The sequence below is a fragment of the Trematomus bernacchii genome, unplaced genomic scaffold, assembly GCF_902827165.1.
Source record: "Trematomus bernacchii unplaced genomic scaffold, fTreBer1.1, whole genome shotgun sequence".
Lineage (NCBI taxonomy): Eukaryota > Metazoa > Chordata > Actinopteri > Perciformes > Nototheniidae > Trematomus > Trematomus bernacchii.
Genome location: NW_022987564.1, coordinates 8526553 through 8545414, shown reverse-complemented (window position 1 = coordinate 8545414; position 18862 = coordinate 8526553). Strand labels below are relative to the sequence as shown.

Here is an 18862-nt window from a genome sequence, read left to right as displayed (position 1 = left end):
CCTTTTAGTAAATGGCTCAAATAAAGAAATGATTCAGTATCTCACCAGCCCACTTCATGCTCAGATGGAAATGAAAAAACAAGGACAAATTGAAATGATAACCAACAACATGTAGATGTTCAGGGTTTTTTAAGAATGTGTCTTTATTTGCTTTTAAATTACAGAAACATCACATACAATAGAGACAAATCTTAAACAAATATGGATCGCTCTATCTCCACAAAACCTTTTTATTTACAAAAATTACATAACCAGTGGTTTCTCTTAACGTGCTGTTGACATGTTCACATGTACTAACTCTAATTTAACTGTTCTATATTCTATTTGCAATTGTAAGACCTCTCTCATTGTACCTGACTCTCTTCATAAGTGCCCTCTTATGCTGCCAACAAGACTCAGCAGATTTCTGTGTTCACACATTATCTGCTGTCATATAATCAAAGTACAGTAGCCTACTAGACACAACCTGCAGCATATCATAGACCAGAATTAATCATTTTGGCGGAGTTTGGGCAAAGATGACAGGTGTTGCCTTTGACTCAGTTTGATTCAAATGTAATATTTCTAAAATCCTGGATACAGCCCTGGTGGCTGACATTGACCTGTGAGGAGTCTTGAAGCCACCACAGTAATACATTTGATAAATAGGATCAGCAGTATCAGATGTGTGAAGGCGGTGTTTAGTGGTGACACCCTGACACCCACAGCTTCTCCTGGGTGTCACCTCTTTAACCGGGTCAGATTTAATTTTATTGTAGCAACGGGCCTTAGCAACGAGCCGGCTTCCATGGAGACAGTGTGTATGAAGGAATGCGAGGCTACACGGGTCAATACACAGAGAGAAAACACACCGAAGTGTCATTAAAATAGTTATTACTTGTATGGACTTATTTTACATCTCTGTTTTGAGGTGATTATGGGATGTTGCAGCTCCACAAAAACGGCGGTGCGACCGTTGAGAGCGGAAGTGGCGAAGGGAGACAAGGTAGGCTGCGTCCCACTAACCGACGCTTTCCTTGAATTTTTAGTTAGTCAAAGTTAGTTAAAACTGCGGAGAGGAGTTTAAAAAACTGTAAAGTCTTAAACTGTATCCGAAAAGTCAGCTAAAGTTCATATGTTTTGTCAGACATTGTTAAGAGGCGTTAGAGGACAAAGGAAATCTCGGAAATCTGTGTGGCGTTTAATTTAGTGACCAAATATTGTCAGTTGGTAATCATGGTACTGACCGGACTGGTTAATCTCTACTCCCAGTGGTGTAAACAAGTAACTAAGTAGATTTACTCAAACTGTACTTTAATTTTGAGGTTCTACCCCACTACTTCAGAGGTAAATAGTGTACTTTTACTCCAAAACATTCATTTAATACCTTAAGTTTATTTGCAGATCTGGATTAATGATACAAAATATATCATAGTCAATCCTTAAATAAGACTTCAGTGAGACCTGGAGTAAAATCACCTTTACCAGCTCTGATAAACATCTTAATGCATCAATAATTATAATCAAAACGTATTAACATATTCATTATTCTGAAATGGGCCAATCTGCATAACTCTTGGTGCTTAAATATATTTCACCTGAGGCTCCTGTCCAAAATTAAACCGGTGTTATCCTTTTTAGACTTTGAGCGTGTAATTCATGCCTTTGTTTCTATGCACTTTATGCCGGCCTAAACAAGACCTCGCTGGCACGCCTGCAGCTGGTACAAAACGCTTCGGCTCGGCTGCTTCCAGGAACACGCAAGCATGAGCACATCACACCAATTCTGGCTTGCCTCCACTGGCTTCCTGTCCATTTTAGAGTTCATTTTAAGATTGTATTGCTTAATGGCCTGGCCCCTCAGTACATCTCCGACCTCCTAAAGGTGTACACCCTCTCAAGGGCTTTGAGGTCGGCTGATCAGCTGCTGGCTGCTAGTAGTCCCTAAAACCAAGAAAAAGACCAGTGGAGACCGAGCCTTCTCAGCGGTAGCGCCCAGGCTCTGGAACGACTTGCCCCCCCATGTCAAATTGTCGCCCACCCTCCAAACTTTTAAGTCCCGCCTAAAGACCCACCTCTTTTCCCTCGCTTTCGAGTCAGTTTGAGCTATGTTTTATCGATTTTTATGCTTTTATTGTCTGTCCATAGCCTTTGTGTACCTTGTATTAATTCTTATGTGTGCCTTTTATCTATTATTGTAATATTATATTTTATTATAATGTTATGTTTGCTGTGAAGCACTTTGGTAAACCCTCTGTATTTAATATGTGCTATAGAAATAAAGTGGATTGGATTGGATTAGATGCCATTACTTATCTACTAGGTAGAGGTAACATTTTTATTGCAGGACTTCAAATTGTAACAGATCTTTTTCCCCATCTGGTACATCTACTACTGAGCAGTGGTGGAAAGAATACTCAGATATTTTACTTAAACTAGCAATACCATGGTGTAAAAATGCTATGTTACAATTTTAAAAGTCTTCTATTTAAGATGTCAATGTTTTGGCTTGTAAAGTATGAAAGTCTCTGCTCAATTTGACTCACTCACCAGCCTAAAAATGACAATGTATTGAGTTCCTGGTAACATTTGAACAATTATGTTCCCTTAAAAAGCCACTTAAAACTACAGCAATATACCAAGCAAAAATACTTAAAGATTAAAAACGTAGCTTGTTATTCAGCCAATTTAAATGTTCATAAATGTCATTATATATTATATTGGTTATTTACTACATATAGCGTTGTTAAAGTCACAGAATACACTGTTACTGTGAACTCATTTTAAACTTTAATGCTCCTGAGCTACTGTGCTCATGACAATGTGTCAACACACAGACGCCACCATGACAACATCATGTCTGTGATACCACACAGTGGGGGGGGCAGGGTATAAAAAATGTATTCATGGGTTGATACTGCGTGTCTGTGCTTTCAGGATGTGACAAGAAGTAAAGTGGATGTTCGTGGGGACTCGGCCGTGTCGAAGGGCACGACGGACAGCGGGGTGGTGATGGAGAACAGAGACATCCCTCTGTTACCTGGAGCCGTGCCCAGAAAACTCCCTCCTCTAACATCTCAGTGTGTCAGAGAAAGCATTGTGGACGTAATAACACAACATGGTGGGACAGCTGAATAAAACACACTGGGTCACGTCAAAAAGAGAATTCAGGGCATACAACATTACAGTTTTGTGTTGTGTCGTCTCCCAGTCTTACTGCAGCAGGAGCGCGCAAAGTCCAGTGAGATCCTGAAGGAGCTGCTGCACCAAGGCATCATACCGGAGGGAGGCCAGAGCGGAGAGAGGGGCAGCGGGGCGGGGGAGGCCTACAGCATCATGGTGGGTTCCTGCTAACACTGCTCAAACAGGCTATTACACATCACTGAGAGGCAGTGGTAAATATACTAAAACCACACTGTGCTCTTATAAGTATTAGTCCTGCTTTTAAAGCATTACTTAATTAAAAGTACATTAATAATTTGGGCACAATGTACTCAAAGTATTTATTCAGCAGTAACATGTTCCCTGTCAGTGTTTTACTAATATAAATAGAAAAGCCCATAATATATAGTGTATATGGTAGCTCTCTTTCAATACATGCATTTTGACTTGTCAAAGCAGCAAAGGCCTTGCTGTTACTAATATAACAATAATCCTAGGGAGGTGAGGTCAGTCAGTTTTCGGGGACATTCAGTTTCTTTATTGTGATTGTCTGCTCTCTGTGTCCATCTCCTGGGTGTATACCAGCTTGAGGACAGGGAAGGGGTCATGCGGAGGCCACCTGCCAGACTGGAGTCTCTGAGGGCCAAGAAGGAGCAACACCTCCCCAGCAAAGAAGGGATTGAGGAGAAAATAAGACTTGCTGAGGAAAGACGCAAGGTACAGTGTGTGTGTGTGTGTGTGTGTGTGTGTGTGTGTGTGTGTGTGTGTGTGTGTGTGTGTGTGTGTGTGTGTGTGTGTGTGTGTGTGTGTGTGTGTGTGTGTGTGTGTGTGTGTGTGTGTGTGTGTGTGTGTGTGTGTGAGTGTGAGTGTGTGTGTGAGTGAGTGTGTGTGTGTGTGCGTGTGTGTGTGTGTGTGTGTGTCATCATGTATCTTTATCTCTCTCTGATAAATGGAGAGTTGATCCTATTGTTTTGTCTCCCACACTCTAATCTACTTCCTCTTTCTCTCAGTTAAGAGAAGACGAGCTCAAGACTCGTTTGAGGTCCAAGTCGGCCCGTGTCCGGGGTCCTGCTCACACCTTCATCACAGAGGATGAAGAGGACGCAGCACTCACCCCTGTGGAGCCGCTACACCCATCTCTCACCCCTGAACCTCTCGCTCCACAGCCTCACAGCCAGATCACACGAGAGGCGGCCGAGGGTGGAGAGTGGGTGAGAGAGGATGCAGGTGACGGCAGAGAAGAAATAAGTAGAGCAGACAAGAAAGAGGGGAAGAGAGAGAAGGGGGGAGAGAGGGGAAATAACCGAGGGGTCAGTGGTGATTGGGAGGAGGAGGAGTTTACCCAGGTGGAGGAGCTGAAGAAGGATCAGCTCCTCCTCACAGCCTCGGGGGAGCTGGAGAGCGATTCTAGCTTTCAACTAGTAGATGACAAAGACGAGATATTTTAATTTATCACAAAAAATGTGCCAAGAATCAGCACTGAGAGATATAAAAGACAGAGGAGAGGAAGCCAAAATAATTCCTTTTGCATAGCCGAAAGGTTGTAATGAAAAAAATATATAGGGTATATATTGTATTAGAAGAAGTGAATATGTGATTAAGCTGTGATAGGCTCTATTGACGAGCTAATGTGAATGTAAAAGCACTGAACTGCAGAAAGTGCGTTGGACCTTTAAAGGCTTTAGTAAATATGACCAAAACGTCTTGCCAACATACAGCATTTATTCAAAGGATATTTTAGTTTTACATTTCGTTGTAAAGTATCATATTGTTAAGTCTAATTTTCCATGTGAAGGGTGTACTTGTTCTGTTGGACACAGGAGGGCACTGTTTCAGTTGAAGTTGTCTCACAGCTGCCTGGAGTCAGTTTGCAGCTTATCAATAACATAGGTTTGACCACATGTGAAGTAAAATGGGTAAAGGGAATGTTTTATTAATTAATAAATATGTCTATATAATATAAATGTTCCTACTATGTGTTGTTTATGAATATGTAAATCCCTAAAAATGTTGACACTAATTTATTTTTAACTTTATGATGATTATTTTCTGAGAGGATGAAGGGTGTTGAATAGGCCAACAGTTTAATTTAAAACACTTTTTTTGTTTATTTGCAGAGGCAGTTATAGTTTAATCAAAACATTAAAATAATATGAAATATAATACAAAATAATTTGAGTAAAATGTGGTATACAAGTACAAGTCTATAGGTATTCCCCTGTACGACCTTAGTGTGTCCGAGTTTAAGTGACATTTGACCTTATGCTTTACTCTGCCTCACAGGTGTTAGCTGCAGCCAAATGGATAACAAGCATTAAGTTACAATTTCAGCAGCCTTTCTCTTGATAAATTAAAAACAGATAGTTATCTAAGTATTTAGGTCAGGGTATACTTCAAAATCGGCCCACTTCCTGATGAGTTTATGGTCTGGCTCTAATTGTCATCTCCCAATACCCACATGTAGAACAATCGTACATATGGGGTCTGTAATCTAGGTGGCGCTGTTGAGCTATTTTGACACGCCCACGCGCAAGACCTACAGTAGTTCACGTACATTTTACAGTTTGAATTTTGTGCCAAGAAATACTGCATTTGTGAATATATGTAGGCCCTGGAAACTGAAAGTGGTTTCTGAATGATAATATTATTATAGAAAAAAACAATTCCTGCAATTTCAATAGGGTCCTTCAATCAGACTTTCTTGTTGCTCGGACTAATGATCCCTTCCAGTGGGCCCACAGCCTGTTATTGTGAAGGTATAGGAGGATTCCGACTAGTCAGCATGCTGCACATGAACAGAAAACAACAATTGGACGCAACCTGACCGGATCCCCATTGTTAAGCCTGGGAAACTCGACACTGGTCCCCCTTTTATCACGACTCCACTCGGACTTTAAAGCGCGTGTGCCTGCATGAATAAAATAGTGGTTGAACAGAGACACCGCAGAAAGAACATCTATCAGGTTGCGTTCCTTTTTGAAGTGGACTACCTGTCCTGCAATCTCCACTTTGTGACAGTCAAACTTTTTTCTTTAAGAACAAATATATATTGAAGTTTTTATTATAATCACACATGGGTATGGCCTTATTAAAGCATGTATTTACAAACTAACACAAATACCCATCAGTCTCTACCTGCCATTTTAAATTGGCTTGAGTCATGTGACTTTTTTTAAATAGCAGTACAGGATTGAACACATTTTTTTTAAACAAGAACATTGATGACACTCAACAATGTTCCCAAATGTGTCAACTCACAGTGTTACATGTAGGCAGGATATATGCTCACAGAAGCGGAGCCGCCATGAATGATTTACAGACAGCAGGCTTCCCTCTCACATTACTGGGGCTGAATTAACCAAAGATCCATCCAGCAGCCAGCCGAGGCCATGCTTCACAAGTTATGTTAATTATTGATGTTCAGAGACTTTTGCATAGATCTCTGACTTGATCCTTTACCATTGTGATACAGTTGTGCGTAATCATATGACGCACGATGCATCTGTCAGTTTGGAAGACAGGTCTCACTTGATTAAACTATTAAATTGGGATCACCTTGTTTTAAAAAAAAAAGATGATATGAGGCTTAATTCAGCACAACGGTTTCATTACCCAAAATATATATTGATAGGGACCTCATTTGTTAGATCTTTGTTTTAAGTTATATGATATGGACATTCAAACCTGTTGAAGGGTTAGGCTCATTACTTTATGACCAAATCGTTAAGGAACTATTAAAAACAACACTTGAGAGAAGTTTGATATCACTTTTCAAACTCAGGTCACACTTTTCACAATCTATGCCTTATTTCTGTCTGCATTGGCACATACACTTGGCAAAACTCTGTCCACCCCCCACAAGTGCTTAAACTGCACCTGTCTGTCTGCTTTTGCTGCTGTGTCTGTCCCTGAGCTGTGTCAAGACCCTAACCAGCTGTTTTTTCAGGGGGGCTAATCCATGCAAGTCTATTGAAAATCAAGACAGAACTTTTCTAAGGAAAAGTGCAAGTCTGGTTTTACGTTTTACCCCGTAAAAACCCCAAATCAACAAATAGTGACAGTGCAAATCGCACAAATAATCCCTTTTTTAAACAATGAGTTTTTTTTAAGCCCCTGCTACTCTTTGTCCCCAACATATTATCAGTGGAATCAGGTTTTGTTTGCCCCTGATGGTTAATTAAACGTGATTCTAGTAGGGGGATCTCTTTTTTTGTGAAGGAGCTCCAGTGTTTCACGCTGTGCAGGTTTCCCAGCTGTTTGCGCGCTTGTGGGCGGGCAGAGATGGACAGAGAGCTGGGTGGAGTTAGCAGCAGCGCTTTTAGGAATGGGTCCCAAACCTATTTAGTTAGACAGCAGAGTTACCAAGAAGAGCTGGAAACACCTGATGGTCTCTGTGGGACAATCCGCTCCATATAACTCTCCTCTTAACTGTCGGAAGATACATCTACCTCTAGGCTTCATTTGTGTTGTGTTTTCTCTTCTGAAAAAAAGTAACAGAGCCTGCTGTTCTCTCTTTTCTCTCTCTTCATCCAAACTGATAAGGAGACATTGCACTTTTCTTTTTTTATATTGCTAATATTTATTGTATTTGCACTAACGATGCACTCCACGCAAAAGGACACGACCTACACAAAGATTTTTGTCGGGGGTCTACCCTACCACACCACGGATACAAGTCTCAGGAAATATTTTGAGGTGTTTGGTGAGATTGAAGAAGCGGTGGTCATAACGGACCGGCAGACCGGCAAGTCCAGGGGATATGGATTCGTAAGTATCACTCTTTTTAACAACAAGTATATCGCTTTTTAAACTGAACTGAACACAAAAAAAGTTTTACGCATGTGGGAAAAGTCCTGACTTTACGCATCTTAAGTGCGCGGCTGTCTCTGTCTGTCACAACAAAATGACTAACATTATCTTATCTGCAGTCATGGGGTGTTTAACTTGTGATAACAGTGCCTAAAGTCGTCAGTTGCAATCTTGCACCACCGACTTGTTGCGCCATATATGCGCCCTGGCACGTTTTTAATGTGAGCTGCTCCCACACTGACAGCTCTGGTGGGCTGAGGAAAAACCTCATGATGATGCTTTTAAGTTTTCTGACACGTGACACTGTTTCATCATCTCAAATCTGTTTAAAACTAAAATATTTGACTCCCCCCTTGTTATAAAAACCGATAGACAAAACACATTCAGACGCAATGTTAAGTGACTGTCTGCTAACTCAGGCAGTGTTTCAAAATACCTATTTTTTAGTTCATTCATGTATACATTTATGTTTAACAGATGCTAAAACATATATGTTAAAGGCTGCCAGGAGATACCCTACACCTTATTTGGCCTCTTTAAAGACTATGAAGTAATCTATTTGAAGTTTGGCTCATATTCAAGAGGATGTACCAAGTTGCACAGTCACCCTTGATATGCACACATATGTATTTAAGAAACTAACCTACTATCTTCAACTGAGATGTATTATCTCCAACTTTCCCCACATTTCCTCTTTATTGTTGTCGCATTACCATGTTTATACCGTATTAGCAGAGCAGCTTTCAAAAACAGTGCTTTACAATGAAAACATGATAAAAATAATTAAAATCCAGATGCCGGTTATTGGGGCTGTGAGCAGAGCAATAGAGTCTGTAATGAGAGCAGCCATGTTCAGTCAGTCCACCATCCTGGCTCCTTTACACTGTTGATAGTTTTAACACATACATATGAAGTACAGGGAAGTGTGTGCTGCCAAATACTTGCTACTGTTAATAATGACCAGAGAAATACACAGAAAGGCATGCACACACAAAGAGATGTTGTTATAGCTTTTATACATGCTCAATCAGTAGGAAAATGAAGCAAATTACACACAGCTTTGAATTCTCCTCATCTTTCTCATGCTCTGTGTTTTTGACTGCTCCGTCAGGTGACGATGGCGGACCGCTCGGCTGCAGACCGGGCCTGTAAGGACCCCAACCCCATCATTGACGGCAGGAAGGCCAACGTCAACCTGGCCTACCTGGGGGCCAAGCCTCGGGTGATGCAGCAAGGTAAGGACAGACAAATGAGGAGCAATAAAACACAAAAGAAACATCCTCAAAAGCCACAGGAATGGGGGTGTCTTTCTTCAAAAATGTGCAGTCAGACGTGCAGATGTAGTCTCTAAATATCATATATTCCCGATCAGTAAATCCGACATTTAATCAGCATGTCTTTGTTGAACATATATTTTATTAGGGATCAGACGTTGGTTTTATAGGCAAACTATCAAATCAAGTCAGTCCTTTTTGAGTTCCTCCTCAGGGTTGTTTGTTTTTACGGTACTTGCAATCAATGTTATGACAATGTTTTTTAAATCAATTATTCAAGAGATCAATGCTGTCGTCTTTACTTTTTTAATTGTATTTTCTCTGTTTTGCAGGTTTTACCTTTGGTGTTCCCCAAATTCACCCTGCGTTCATCCAAAGGCCTTATGGGTAAGTACTGAGTCTACGTTTATTTGAGAGGGTTGTACACATTGAATATTTAGGTACTAAAAGATTCAAACATGTTTTAATTTGACATTTTCTCAGTTTAATGTGTGATGATTGTTACTATCAGTCTGTTTTTTATACCTTTATCTTTTTTCCCCAAAATATTTAACAGCTGATAATTTTAGGTGGACAAGAAGTTGAACCTTTGTCACTGTCCACTAAACAGCCAGTCAAACTGCCTTTTCTAGGTTAGCCTGTTGAACGTGTGTGTGTGCGTGTGTGTGTGTGTGTGTGTGTGTGTGTGTGTGTGTGTGTGTGTGTGTGTGTGTGTGTGTGTGTGTGTGTGTGTGCGTGTGTGTGTGTGTGTGTATGTGTGTGTGTGTGTGTGTGTGTGTGTGTGTGTGTGTGTGTGTGTGTGTGTGTGTTTGTTTGCTGAGTGGACAATGATGGAAGCTTCCAGCCTGACTCAATGTTATCTATCTTTCTCTGGTCCGACAGGCTCACTCTCGGTTAAGCTAACTGTGCTGGTTTGCGGAATAGTTCTGCAATAATCACAGATCAGAGAAAGGAATTACCTCTAGACTCAAACACACAAAAAAGCTCTCAAAATGGTGATTATAGATGCATGTATGTGGGTTTTGACCTGATTTTTTTATTTTATTTGAATAGAACTTAGAGCTTTGTGTGCGGTTATGAAGTGGTGTTGTTAGCTAAACCGTGTGCTTTCTCACTTTAATGAAAAAAAAAGGAGCTGAATTGATTTTGGGGTGATCTTTTTTCTTGTTTTGTGGAAGCGTGTTATCTTTGCCAAGGATGAGCAAAGTTTTTTTTTTGCTTTTAGCTTGTGGTTGACCTGTTTTGTTTAACTGGATGTTTAATGTGTTCTTCTGGCTGTCTTGTTGGAGTGAGTGGTGAATTTCCTGTGTGTTTTGTATTGCTCTCCCCAAACACCTCCTTACTCCCATACCTCACATATTTCCCCCCAAAATAACCAAACCCATCACTGCTTGTGTGTGACTTTAGCATCTTCCTGGTGTTACTAGCAGTTTCTCACATTAACACAACGTAGCAGCAGCAACAAGTCCCCTATGAAACTGTCTCCTTTTTATTACTGCTGGTCAATTCATTACAACTCTTTTGTTTTCCTTCCTGTCTCTGTATCTCTTTGTCTTTTCTATTCTCTCCACCACACATACAAGACTTGTGGTAACGTAGCACCATCAGAAATGTGGATGTCTTGTGAATGAAAACAGTTATTATGTGAGCTCTTGTCATAGCAATATGTGTATTTATGTGTGTACATGTGTGGTTGCATTGGAGTATGTGCTCTTATTGTGTTTGTACGAGTGTGTGTCTTTGTCCGTCCACATAGTCCCAAAGTCTCCAGTGTGACACAAACAAATCTCTCTCGCTCCCTCATTCTATCGGAGCGAGCTTTCGTCACATGGGCTCGTGGTGTTAAGGAAAACAAGCGCACCCATTGTGTCACACAAAGCCCTGAATGCTGACGCTGCAGTCGCATGAAGCTCTGTGTGTGTGTGTGTGTGTTGGGGGGGTCTGGTTAGGGACCATCTCTCTCTGTCATTTAATAGCAATGCAGGGGGCCACTCAAATAGGGCCAGGTCGGGTGTTTTTGGGGACACATTATTGTGCTCTGTCACAGAAGCCTCTGTCTCTCTGTCACAATAGGCGCATAGTGCAAACGCTATGAACACATGTAAGGAAGTTATTTGCTGAAAGAAAGTATTGACTTGGTTCAAAATAAGAATGCAAATCAATATGTAAGGTCACATTGTAGAGACAGATTGATTGAAGTGGAGAAAACTACAAAGTCAGCTACAAAGTTCCCATACCAATAAACTGCACCCTCAAAATGTAATCTTTGCCGGGTTTAGTTTTTAAAATACAAACAATCTTCCATTTTATACATACATCTTCTAAAATAGAAATATTCAAAGACATCATATTGCTAATAAGTATAAAAATCCGCCTAATGTGAAGGTAAATAATGCTTCTAAAAGACTAACTGTAAGAAAATATGACACAAGCAGCTAATTGCTAGCTGTAGCTAATCGCTGTCTGTCTCACATCCTCAAACTGCTAATAAACTAAAACAACAAACGGTGCGTTTCTGCTCTTACAAAACTCTCTCAATGTATGATCCAAGTAGCTTTCTAAGTGTGGATTATGACTCAAGTCTGGCTGCACTTGTGAAGAGAAACTAGACACCAGGTCCATCTGTCTCAGTCACAATATCAAAAGTCTAACTCTGTCGAAGCGAGACAGGTGTGTGTGCTGCAGACCTCGAACCCTTTCATAGTGCAAAATCACACACATTAGATCCTCTCACCTCAGTGTACGTTTGACCCCCCCTCTGCAGACACCATGTACGATGGCAGAGATCCTTTATTTAGCCTTGAACTTTAATGACAGCTGGGTTGTGTGAACATGACATTCCAGTAAAGACACACACACACAGAAGTCGTAACCCCATATCCACCAGCATGGCTTCACAAAGCAGCCATATACTTACTGTATTTTGTATGTCCTTACTTCAGGACTGCTGCCTGGGAAAAGTGGGTATTTGTTATGAGTTGGGCCCATTAGATGGCTCAGCCAGAGCTTTGCTTCCCATGAGCAAAACCTCTGCTTATGCTAAATGTGTGTACTTGTTTATGTCTCTTAGTATACCAGAACATCCTATAGATACAGCAGTAGTGTAGGATTAGAGACAGCAGAGATACAATCCAAAAATGTGCTGAGCTAGTAGATGCATTTTGAGAGCAGTAGAGATGAGTATGAGTAACACTGGAGGGTTCAAAGTTCAAGCAGACAGTCTAATCAACAGTATAACAATTAGTGTAGTAGAACAAGAAATATATGTTTTATTCCACTCGTTTTTATTTTGTTTTTAAACCAGGCTGCTACATTACCCACAATGCAATTCATAGTAATGGCCGATGTAGTCTCCAGCCTCTAGAATAAATGACCAGCGGTCTATAGGCTCTTCTACGATAGCCCCTGTTAGTTGATCATTGGATAAATTGTTGGTTTTGGTCTAAATTGACTAAGATTATTTCATCAACTTGTCTGTTTCAGATTGTACATGTCTGGTAATAAATCTAAACTGGTGTTATTGCAGTATTTACCCTAACTCAGCTTAAATTAACTAATTAAATCAACTAATTAGCTACCTACTAAATAAGGTAATAAAATAGATGGTTAAACAAAAATGATTTCAAAGTGACAGATCTGCAAGCACAGCATAAAAGAAATACCAGAACCTGACATTTGAATTATCCTCACGGTCCATCGGCGGTGAACCACATTAAATCTGATTTGTAAATAAAGTTGAAGGGTTCTCATTTTGTAAGTAGTTGTGTTAAACCTGTGCATAGATTTTGTGTGAGAAAACCCAGACAGAGTCATGTGACAGTGTTTGCGTACATTATTCATTAGAGTTGCTGTTGCTATGTGTATTGGTGTTTCTCCAATCAGGCTAATGTTAGCTTTTTATGCATATTGGCTAATGGCCCTTCAGACAGTGTCTCATCTACCTCCAGTATAAAGAGCCTCCTCCCTGTCTGCTGGGGGTGAAAATTCACTGATTTCACTTTTGACTTCAGATATTAGGCAGGAAATGTCCATCTGTGTGAGGATTAGGAGTTCGATTGCGTCCCTAGTTAAAAAAAATCCTCCTGGAAACCTGCTGAGTTTCATTAGTGTGATTTCAAAGGAGGGTTTGATGATTCAAATGTTTTTTCGGAGGCTTTTCAAATTGGAGAAAAAAACACTAAACCTTTCAATGCAGTTACTTTGTGACTGGCCTTTAAAGATAATGGGTCCAAACTATGTGCTTATGTTGATCTTTGACCTTTACTGACAGACACACCAAACCACTACATACCCATTTACTCAGTTTATTCCTCCCTTTTCCTTCTGTGTCTTTCCGTGGAGTGATTGTGCAGTGCCCTTGTCGTTGTGTCTGTAACCGGTCTAGTGGAGGTGGACTATTTTTACATATTTCTTCCTCTCTGACGCCTTGCTGTTGTTTTGTTTTTCCTGTTTTTCTCCTGGTGCACTGTTTTGGGTTGAGATGTGGGTTGGATTGGATAATGTGCTCACAATAGGGTTGCCACGATAGATCCTGCCTTTCCACCTTTAACATTTTCTGCACCTCCTTGCCTTCTTTTCCACCTGATGTTCATTTATTCAGACTCGACTGATTATATTTGGTTATCTTGGACTTTCTTTCAACAGATGTTTTGATCCATCTTCTTTTAAACTCACATATCGAGAAACACATCTCAAAAGTGTTTCTGTCCAGCCTGATGCTTCTCATTTAATTTGAATTAAAGGGAGATTGAATTTGACTCCAATTTTGTCTCTAAAGGGGAAGGGGAGGGTTGTTTTCCAGGTCACCACAAACTGAAAATCACATTATTCCACCTACAGTCAAAAGTCGAGAGTTCTCGGATCCATTAGTGTACATTTCCAAAGCTCCCCTCATGCTCGCTGTCCAACTGAGTTTCCAGGCCTTATAGAGTATGGGGGGTGGAATAAGGCTATGTCATGGAGGACAGAATGTGCTCATTGTTCATAATTGTTTATTTAATCGAAACATCCCTCTGGGTGCGGAGCCTAGTCCCGGCTCCCCCTGCAGCCTCCCCGGCTCTTTGTCCCGACACAGAGGGGGAAATGGCCAGCAGCGTCCCTTTTTGAAAACTGTCCAGCTGTCAAAGTGGCAGTGACATTTTCACAATGCTTCCCTGGGCTCATCTCCTCTGTCCGCACCCCTGCCCCCGGCACTGTAAGCCTCCCCTCCCAGAGCCAAATCCACATGTGACGGACAACCGAGCTGCAGGTTACAGATCTCAAACTTTTTTCTTTCTTCTCCTTTTCATCTCACCTCCCCCTGCCTCTCTGTAGCTCTGCCTTCACAAACTAAACACTGACCAAACAGGAAATATAAAAAACCTTTTCCCAATTTCCTAATGACCTCTAAATGTAATCATATACCACTCTTTGAGTTTTTGAGTGAGCCACAGTTTTCCTCACCTTAAAGTCTTCTTTTCACAGAGAGATTTCTATTTTGGCAACCCTATATTGTTCTAATCCCTACTAGCAGGCATTTCCTTGGTGTTCTTGACTGGTGGATTGGACTGGGGCTGGGTGGCGGGCGGGCGCTTGGCCGCAGTGTGATGGAGTTGGGTTTGGGTTTTAGGGTAGGTGCAATCAACTCTGTGTGAATCAATCTAACCTTTCATATGTGTGTTTGTTTCACAGCATCCCGGCTCACTATGTGTACCCTCAGGCCTTCGTACAGCCTAGTATGGTCATCCCTCATGTGCAGCCGACAGCCAGTGCACCTTCCAACGCTTCCTCCCCCTACATCGACTACACTGGAGCGGCCTACGCTCAGTATTCTGCCGCCGCAGCTAGTGCTGCTGCAGCCGCTGCATATGAGCAGTATCCCTACGCCGCCTCCCCCGCCGCCGCAGGCTACATGGCTACCGCGGGGTACGGCTACGCAGTCCAGCAGCCTCTGGGCACCGCCGCCCCGGGCTCTGCCGCCGCTGTTGCCGCCGCCTTCGGGCAGTACCAGCCTCAGCAGCTGCAAGCCGACCGCATGCAATAGCAGCCACTGCAACCACTGGACATGCAGAGCGAGGAGCCCCGCCCCGGGCCACAGCTGATTGGTCAGGAGGAGCGGCGAAGGAAAAGGAAGAGGGATTGGCCTTAAGGGCGGGCGTGTCAGCGACTCGTAGGCAGAGTTGCTTTAAAAAGGTTATGATGGTGGTGGTGATGATGGTGGTGGTAGTGATGATGATGATGGTGAGGTGGGAACCTTTTACAGTAACTTTCCAACTTGCTGTGCTTCAACCAAAAAACGAGAAAATGAAAAAAAGTTGCAGAACACATAATAGAAAGTGATTTACTATTATTGTTGTTGTTATTACTATTATCATTACTATTATCATTGTAGTAGAGTACTTATTTCTAGAAGAAAAGCAGGAACTAATCCCTGTGGTTGGTATAGGTGTTAAACTAAGCCTTTAAGTCCTATTGCTGTCTTTAATGTTAGTTTAGGTCTATTATTTTTCATTTGTGGTTTTACCACAAGTGTTTTCGGTTATTTTATGCCCTCATAACATATATATTTATTATTGTTATTATTACACATTGGGGGCTCTTCTTGTTCTTTTTGTCATATCAAGTGCATTTTTAGGAGTTAATATTTTCTGATAATCAGGGAAATGGAACCGTTTCCAACGTGTTAGCTATTATAATGTGACCTCTGTCAGGAAGTCGAGGAGTCCTAACTTATTGTGTCACACTTATTTGATGAACTACCTTTTTATCTTCCTGATGCTGAATGTCCCTTTTTTTTACTCTGTGTCTCGACCTCTTGACCTATGCAAAGCAAACAAATCACCAGGAGACAAAAAAACAAAGAAAAGCAACAAAAAAACTGAAAATCAACTCTGACTTTGTTCTTGGACTAAAGGGGGACTTGGCAAACAAAGCAAACGCACTGACAAAAGGAGGAGGTTGAAAACGGCTTCAGACAATGAGAAACACTAAACCTGTCGCTTTTCCACATGTTTCACTCACACGTACACAGACACATGCATCCAGAGTTGCACACATAGCAGTCAAAGACAAAGGCAGCACAGTTGTGTTTCTCTCGGGCTCTGGGATGGAGAGAGAGAGAGAGAGAGAGAGAGAGAGGGAGAGAGAGAGAGAGAGAGCAGCTGGTGGTGGGGGAGGACAGCGCCGCTCCAGCGCCACACAGACGGATCACTCTGGAAAGAACGCATCACTTGTGCTCGTTTGTTGAGCTGTCACATTTTAATCCCCGGCCGGGCCCATTTGGGAACCAACTTCACAAACCTCCACCCAACGCAGTGCCCCACAGCAGAGCCCCCCCACCCCCCCCTCAGTCATGCAGCTGTCAGCACTTCCACCTCTGTGCTGCTGTAGTCTGGTGTCAGGTACACACTCACACACACACTTTCACCAAAGCTACTCGACAACTGGCCTGCCTCATGTCTGTCGAGATCACCAGGTGGGGTGAAGAGGACTCTTTGACGTTATGTCGGTCTGTGTGCCTTACATTTTTACTGCTATTTAAGAGGAAAAAAAACACCAAAAAAAGATAAATCTACTATTTAAGATATTTATTTTTGAGGGTTGACGATGTTGACGCTCTGAGAGTAGAGACTTAGTGGCGGTACTGTATTATTAATATTATGTACTCATCTCAAGGCATATATAAGTTATTGATTAGTTTTAGTAATATTATTATAATTATTATTAACATACTCAACCAAAAATGTCAATGTAGGAGTTATTTAAGATACTGTTATGTGCACTGTACTTTTATTTTTTTAATCTTTTTGATTCTTTAGAACATGACATTAGCTTAATGCCTTTTTGTAGGGAAGCAACTTTATTTAAATGCAGGCCTGTTTGCATGGAGATTGTACTCTTCTGTGTTTAGATGAGAGGAATAAATAATAATAACTTTCACAAAAAACAAGCGAAAATGCTGCTTTCTCCACTAGAATGTATAGTCGTTGTCAAGGGTTCATTAGCTGTGCTTCTTTTGCTTAATATTCATCAGATGGGCTATTTTACACTGTCGGGAATTTTTATACTTGAACTATTTCTTACAAGGGAAATATGAAAAATAAATGACAAAAAAACTTTTTTAGGATGCTTCTCATTGTCACTGGATGAAGGCATGTAAAGTGTATGTAAATGCAAAGGTCATGTTGATATTAATACCTTTACTGCAGAATTTCAACACCATTTACTTAAAATTGGAATAAAATGATCTATATTTAAAAAGCTTGGTGACATTTATTTTCATGAAGAGTGCATGTCATCTCGCATGGCAGGCTCTTTTTGTGCAGGAACTGTTTGATCTTTTACATTTTTGTGATCCTCCTCCAATGTAGCCTTTCAGTCTTCCTTACACACCCTCATGAGCATAATAAATATATTGCCTTTGTGCCGCAGCAGGTCTCCAAGGTGAACAGCCTCTGGCATGTTAGATCAAGGGATGATCAATACCTTGATCTAACAAGGTAGATCCCCCCTTGTTTTCATGACAGTGGTGTTGTCACAGCCCTGTTGCCTTTGAGCCATCAGGCGTTATCCGACTTTTAAAGGTGGGGTAGGTAATTTTGGAGAAACCAACTCGAGTGCGCTAAAATTTGAAAATACACAGCCGGAAAAAATCTGCCACTTCCTTACAGAGCCCCTCCTCCAACACACACAAACGTGCACATGACCAATGAGGGCACGAGATAAGCTTGTGCACAGATGGAAGGCTGACAGGCAGGTAGGCCATCCAGTTATTTTAGCCGGGCCGGCTAAAATGATTGGTCGTACTTTTTACAGTACTACGGCTTCCACAGATGACATTCTTTTATGGATTTTTGGTCAAAGCACTTAAGATATTCATTGCTATCGGGATGTTAAGAGCATTCCATGGAATATAACAAAAAGTGTATCTCGAGCCGGTTTCTCAAACTTACCTACCCCACCTTTAAGATAGAGCACAGTTTATAATCGACAAAAGAGAAAGATTGTCTGTCTTGAGCTGTAAGTCTTTCTCTGAGCAACATCTGTGAGGTGACAAACTGCTCTGCTCCCCGTCACTGGGAAACCATTTTGAGAAGACGTAATTTGAAACACTCCCAGTCACACCCAAAGTTTGGATACCTCTGACACGTAATAAAGTCTAAAGACTATGAATGATTCATCCTCTAATCAATAAGTCATGTTATTAAGAACATGCTGCTGTGTCTCTGCCACTCGGCTCCAGGGAGTATTTTGGGCCTTGGTGAAACCTAAAACTATAGTGGGGTCACGTGATCATGACACAGCATGGTCACAACAAAGCCTTATGGGTAAAAACAGGTGCTATCATAGCATCTGACACCATGATAACAATTAAAGCTGTTACTTTATTTAACTGATGATGCAGAGCTGTGATGAAGTTTTGATAAGACTTTGACGTGGCACCCAGGATCAGTTTACTAAAGTCAGCCCTACGTTCTAACTATCTTTTATTTATACCTTGTAACTAGAGTCTTTGTTAACGAATAGTAAATAGTCAGATTAAAAGCATTACCTGTCTGTTATACACCAATAATAAGAATAATCAGAAGTTGTATCAGTTTTAAAACAAACGTTGGGTTTAATTACAAATGTAATATTGAGCCTACCAAAAGCCTCATTGA

At 41.2% G+C, this 18862-nt stretch overlaps 2 protein-coding genes across 2 annotated transcripts; both read left to right on the top strand.

Annotated features, from left to right (window-relative positions):
* The first annotated feature begins 804 nt into the window (after nucleotides 1–804).
* Nucleotides 805–5058, top strand: stmnd1 (stathmin domain containing 1). The gene is made up of 5 exons (XM_034124601.1): nucleotides 805–985; nucleotides 2917–3100; nucleotides 3191–3318; nucleotides 3727–3858; nucleotides 4152–5058. Exons 1-5 carry the CDS (start codon nucleotides 917–919, stop codon nucleotides 4587–4589), a joined length of 951 nt encoding a protein of 316 aa, XP_033980492.1. The 5' UTR covers nucleotides 805–916; the 3' UTR covers nucleotides 4590–5058.
* Nucleotides 5059–7504: 2446 nt separating this feature from the next.
* Nucleotides 7505–17462, top strand: rbm24a (RNA binding motif protein 24a). Its single transcript, XM_034124600.1, has 4 exons — nucleotides 7505–7908; nucleotides 9062–9185; nucleotides 9557–9611; nucleotides 14895–17462. The coding sequence occupies exons 1-4, from the start codon at nucleotides 7741–7743 to the stop codon at nucleotides 15244–15246; spliced, it is 699 nt and encodes a 232-aa protein (XP_033980491.1). The 5' UTR covers nucleotides 7505–7740; the 3' UTR covers nucleotides 15247–17462.
* The last annotated feature ends 1400 nt before the right edge of the window (nucleotides 17463–18862 follow it).

Bases quoted from the DNA above. Each gene is read 5' to 3' on its own strand.
- stmnd1 (XM_034124601.1), top strand. From the start codon at position 917: ATGGGATGTTGCAGCTCCACAAAAACGGCGGTGCGACCGTTGAGAGCG. The intron at 3,101-3,190 runs GTGGGACAGCTG...GTCGTCTCCCAG, and splicing joins GGACGTAATAACACAACATG to TCTTACTGCAGCAGGAGCGC. The intron at 3,859-4,151 runs GTACAGTGTGTG...TCTTTCTCTCAG, and splicing joins TTGCTGAGGAAAGACGCAAG to TTAAGAGAAGACGAGCTCAA.
- rbm24a (XM_034124600.1), top strand. From the start codon at position 7,741: ATGCACTCCACGCAAAAGGACACGACCTACACAAAGATTTTTGTCGGG. The intron at 9,186-9,556 runs GTAAGGACAGAC...TCTGTTTTGCAG, and splicing joins GCCTCGGGTGATGCAGCAAG to GTTTTACCTTTGGTGTTCCC. The intron at 9,612-14,894 runs GTAAGTACTGAG...TTTGTTTCACAG, and splicing joins TTCATCCAAAGGCCTTATGG to CATCCCGGCTCACTATGTGT.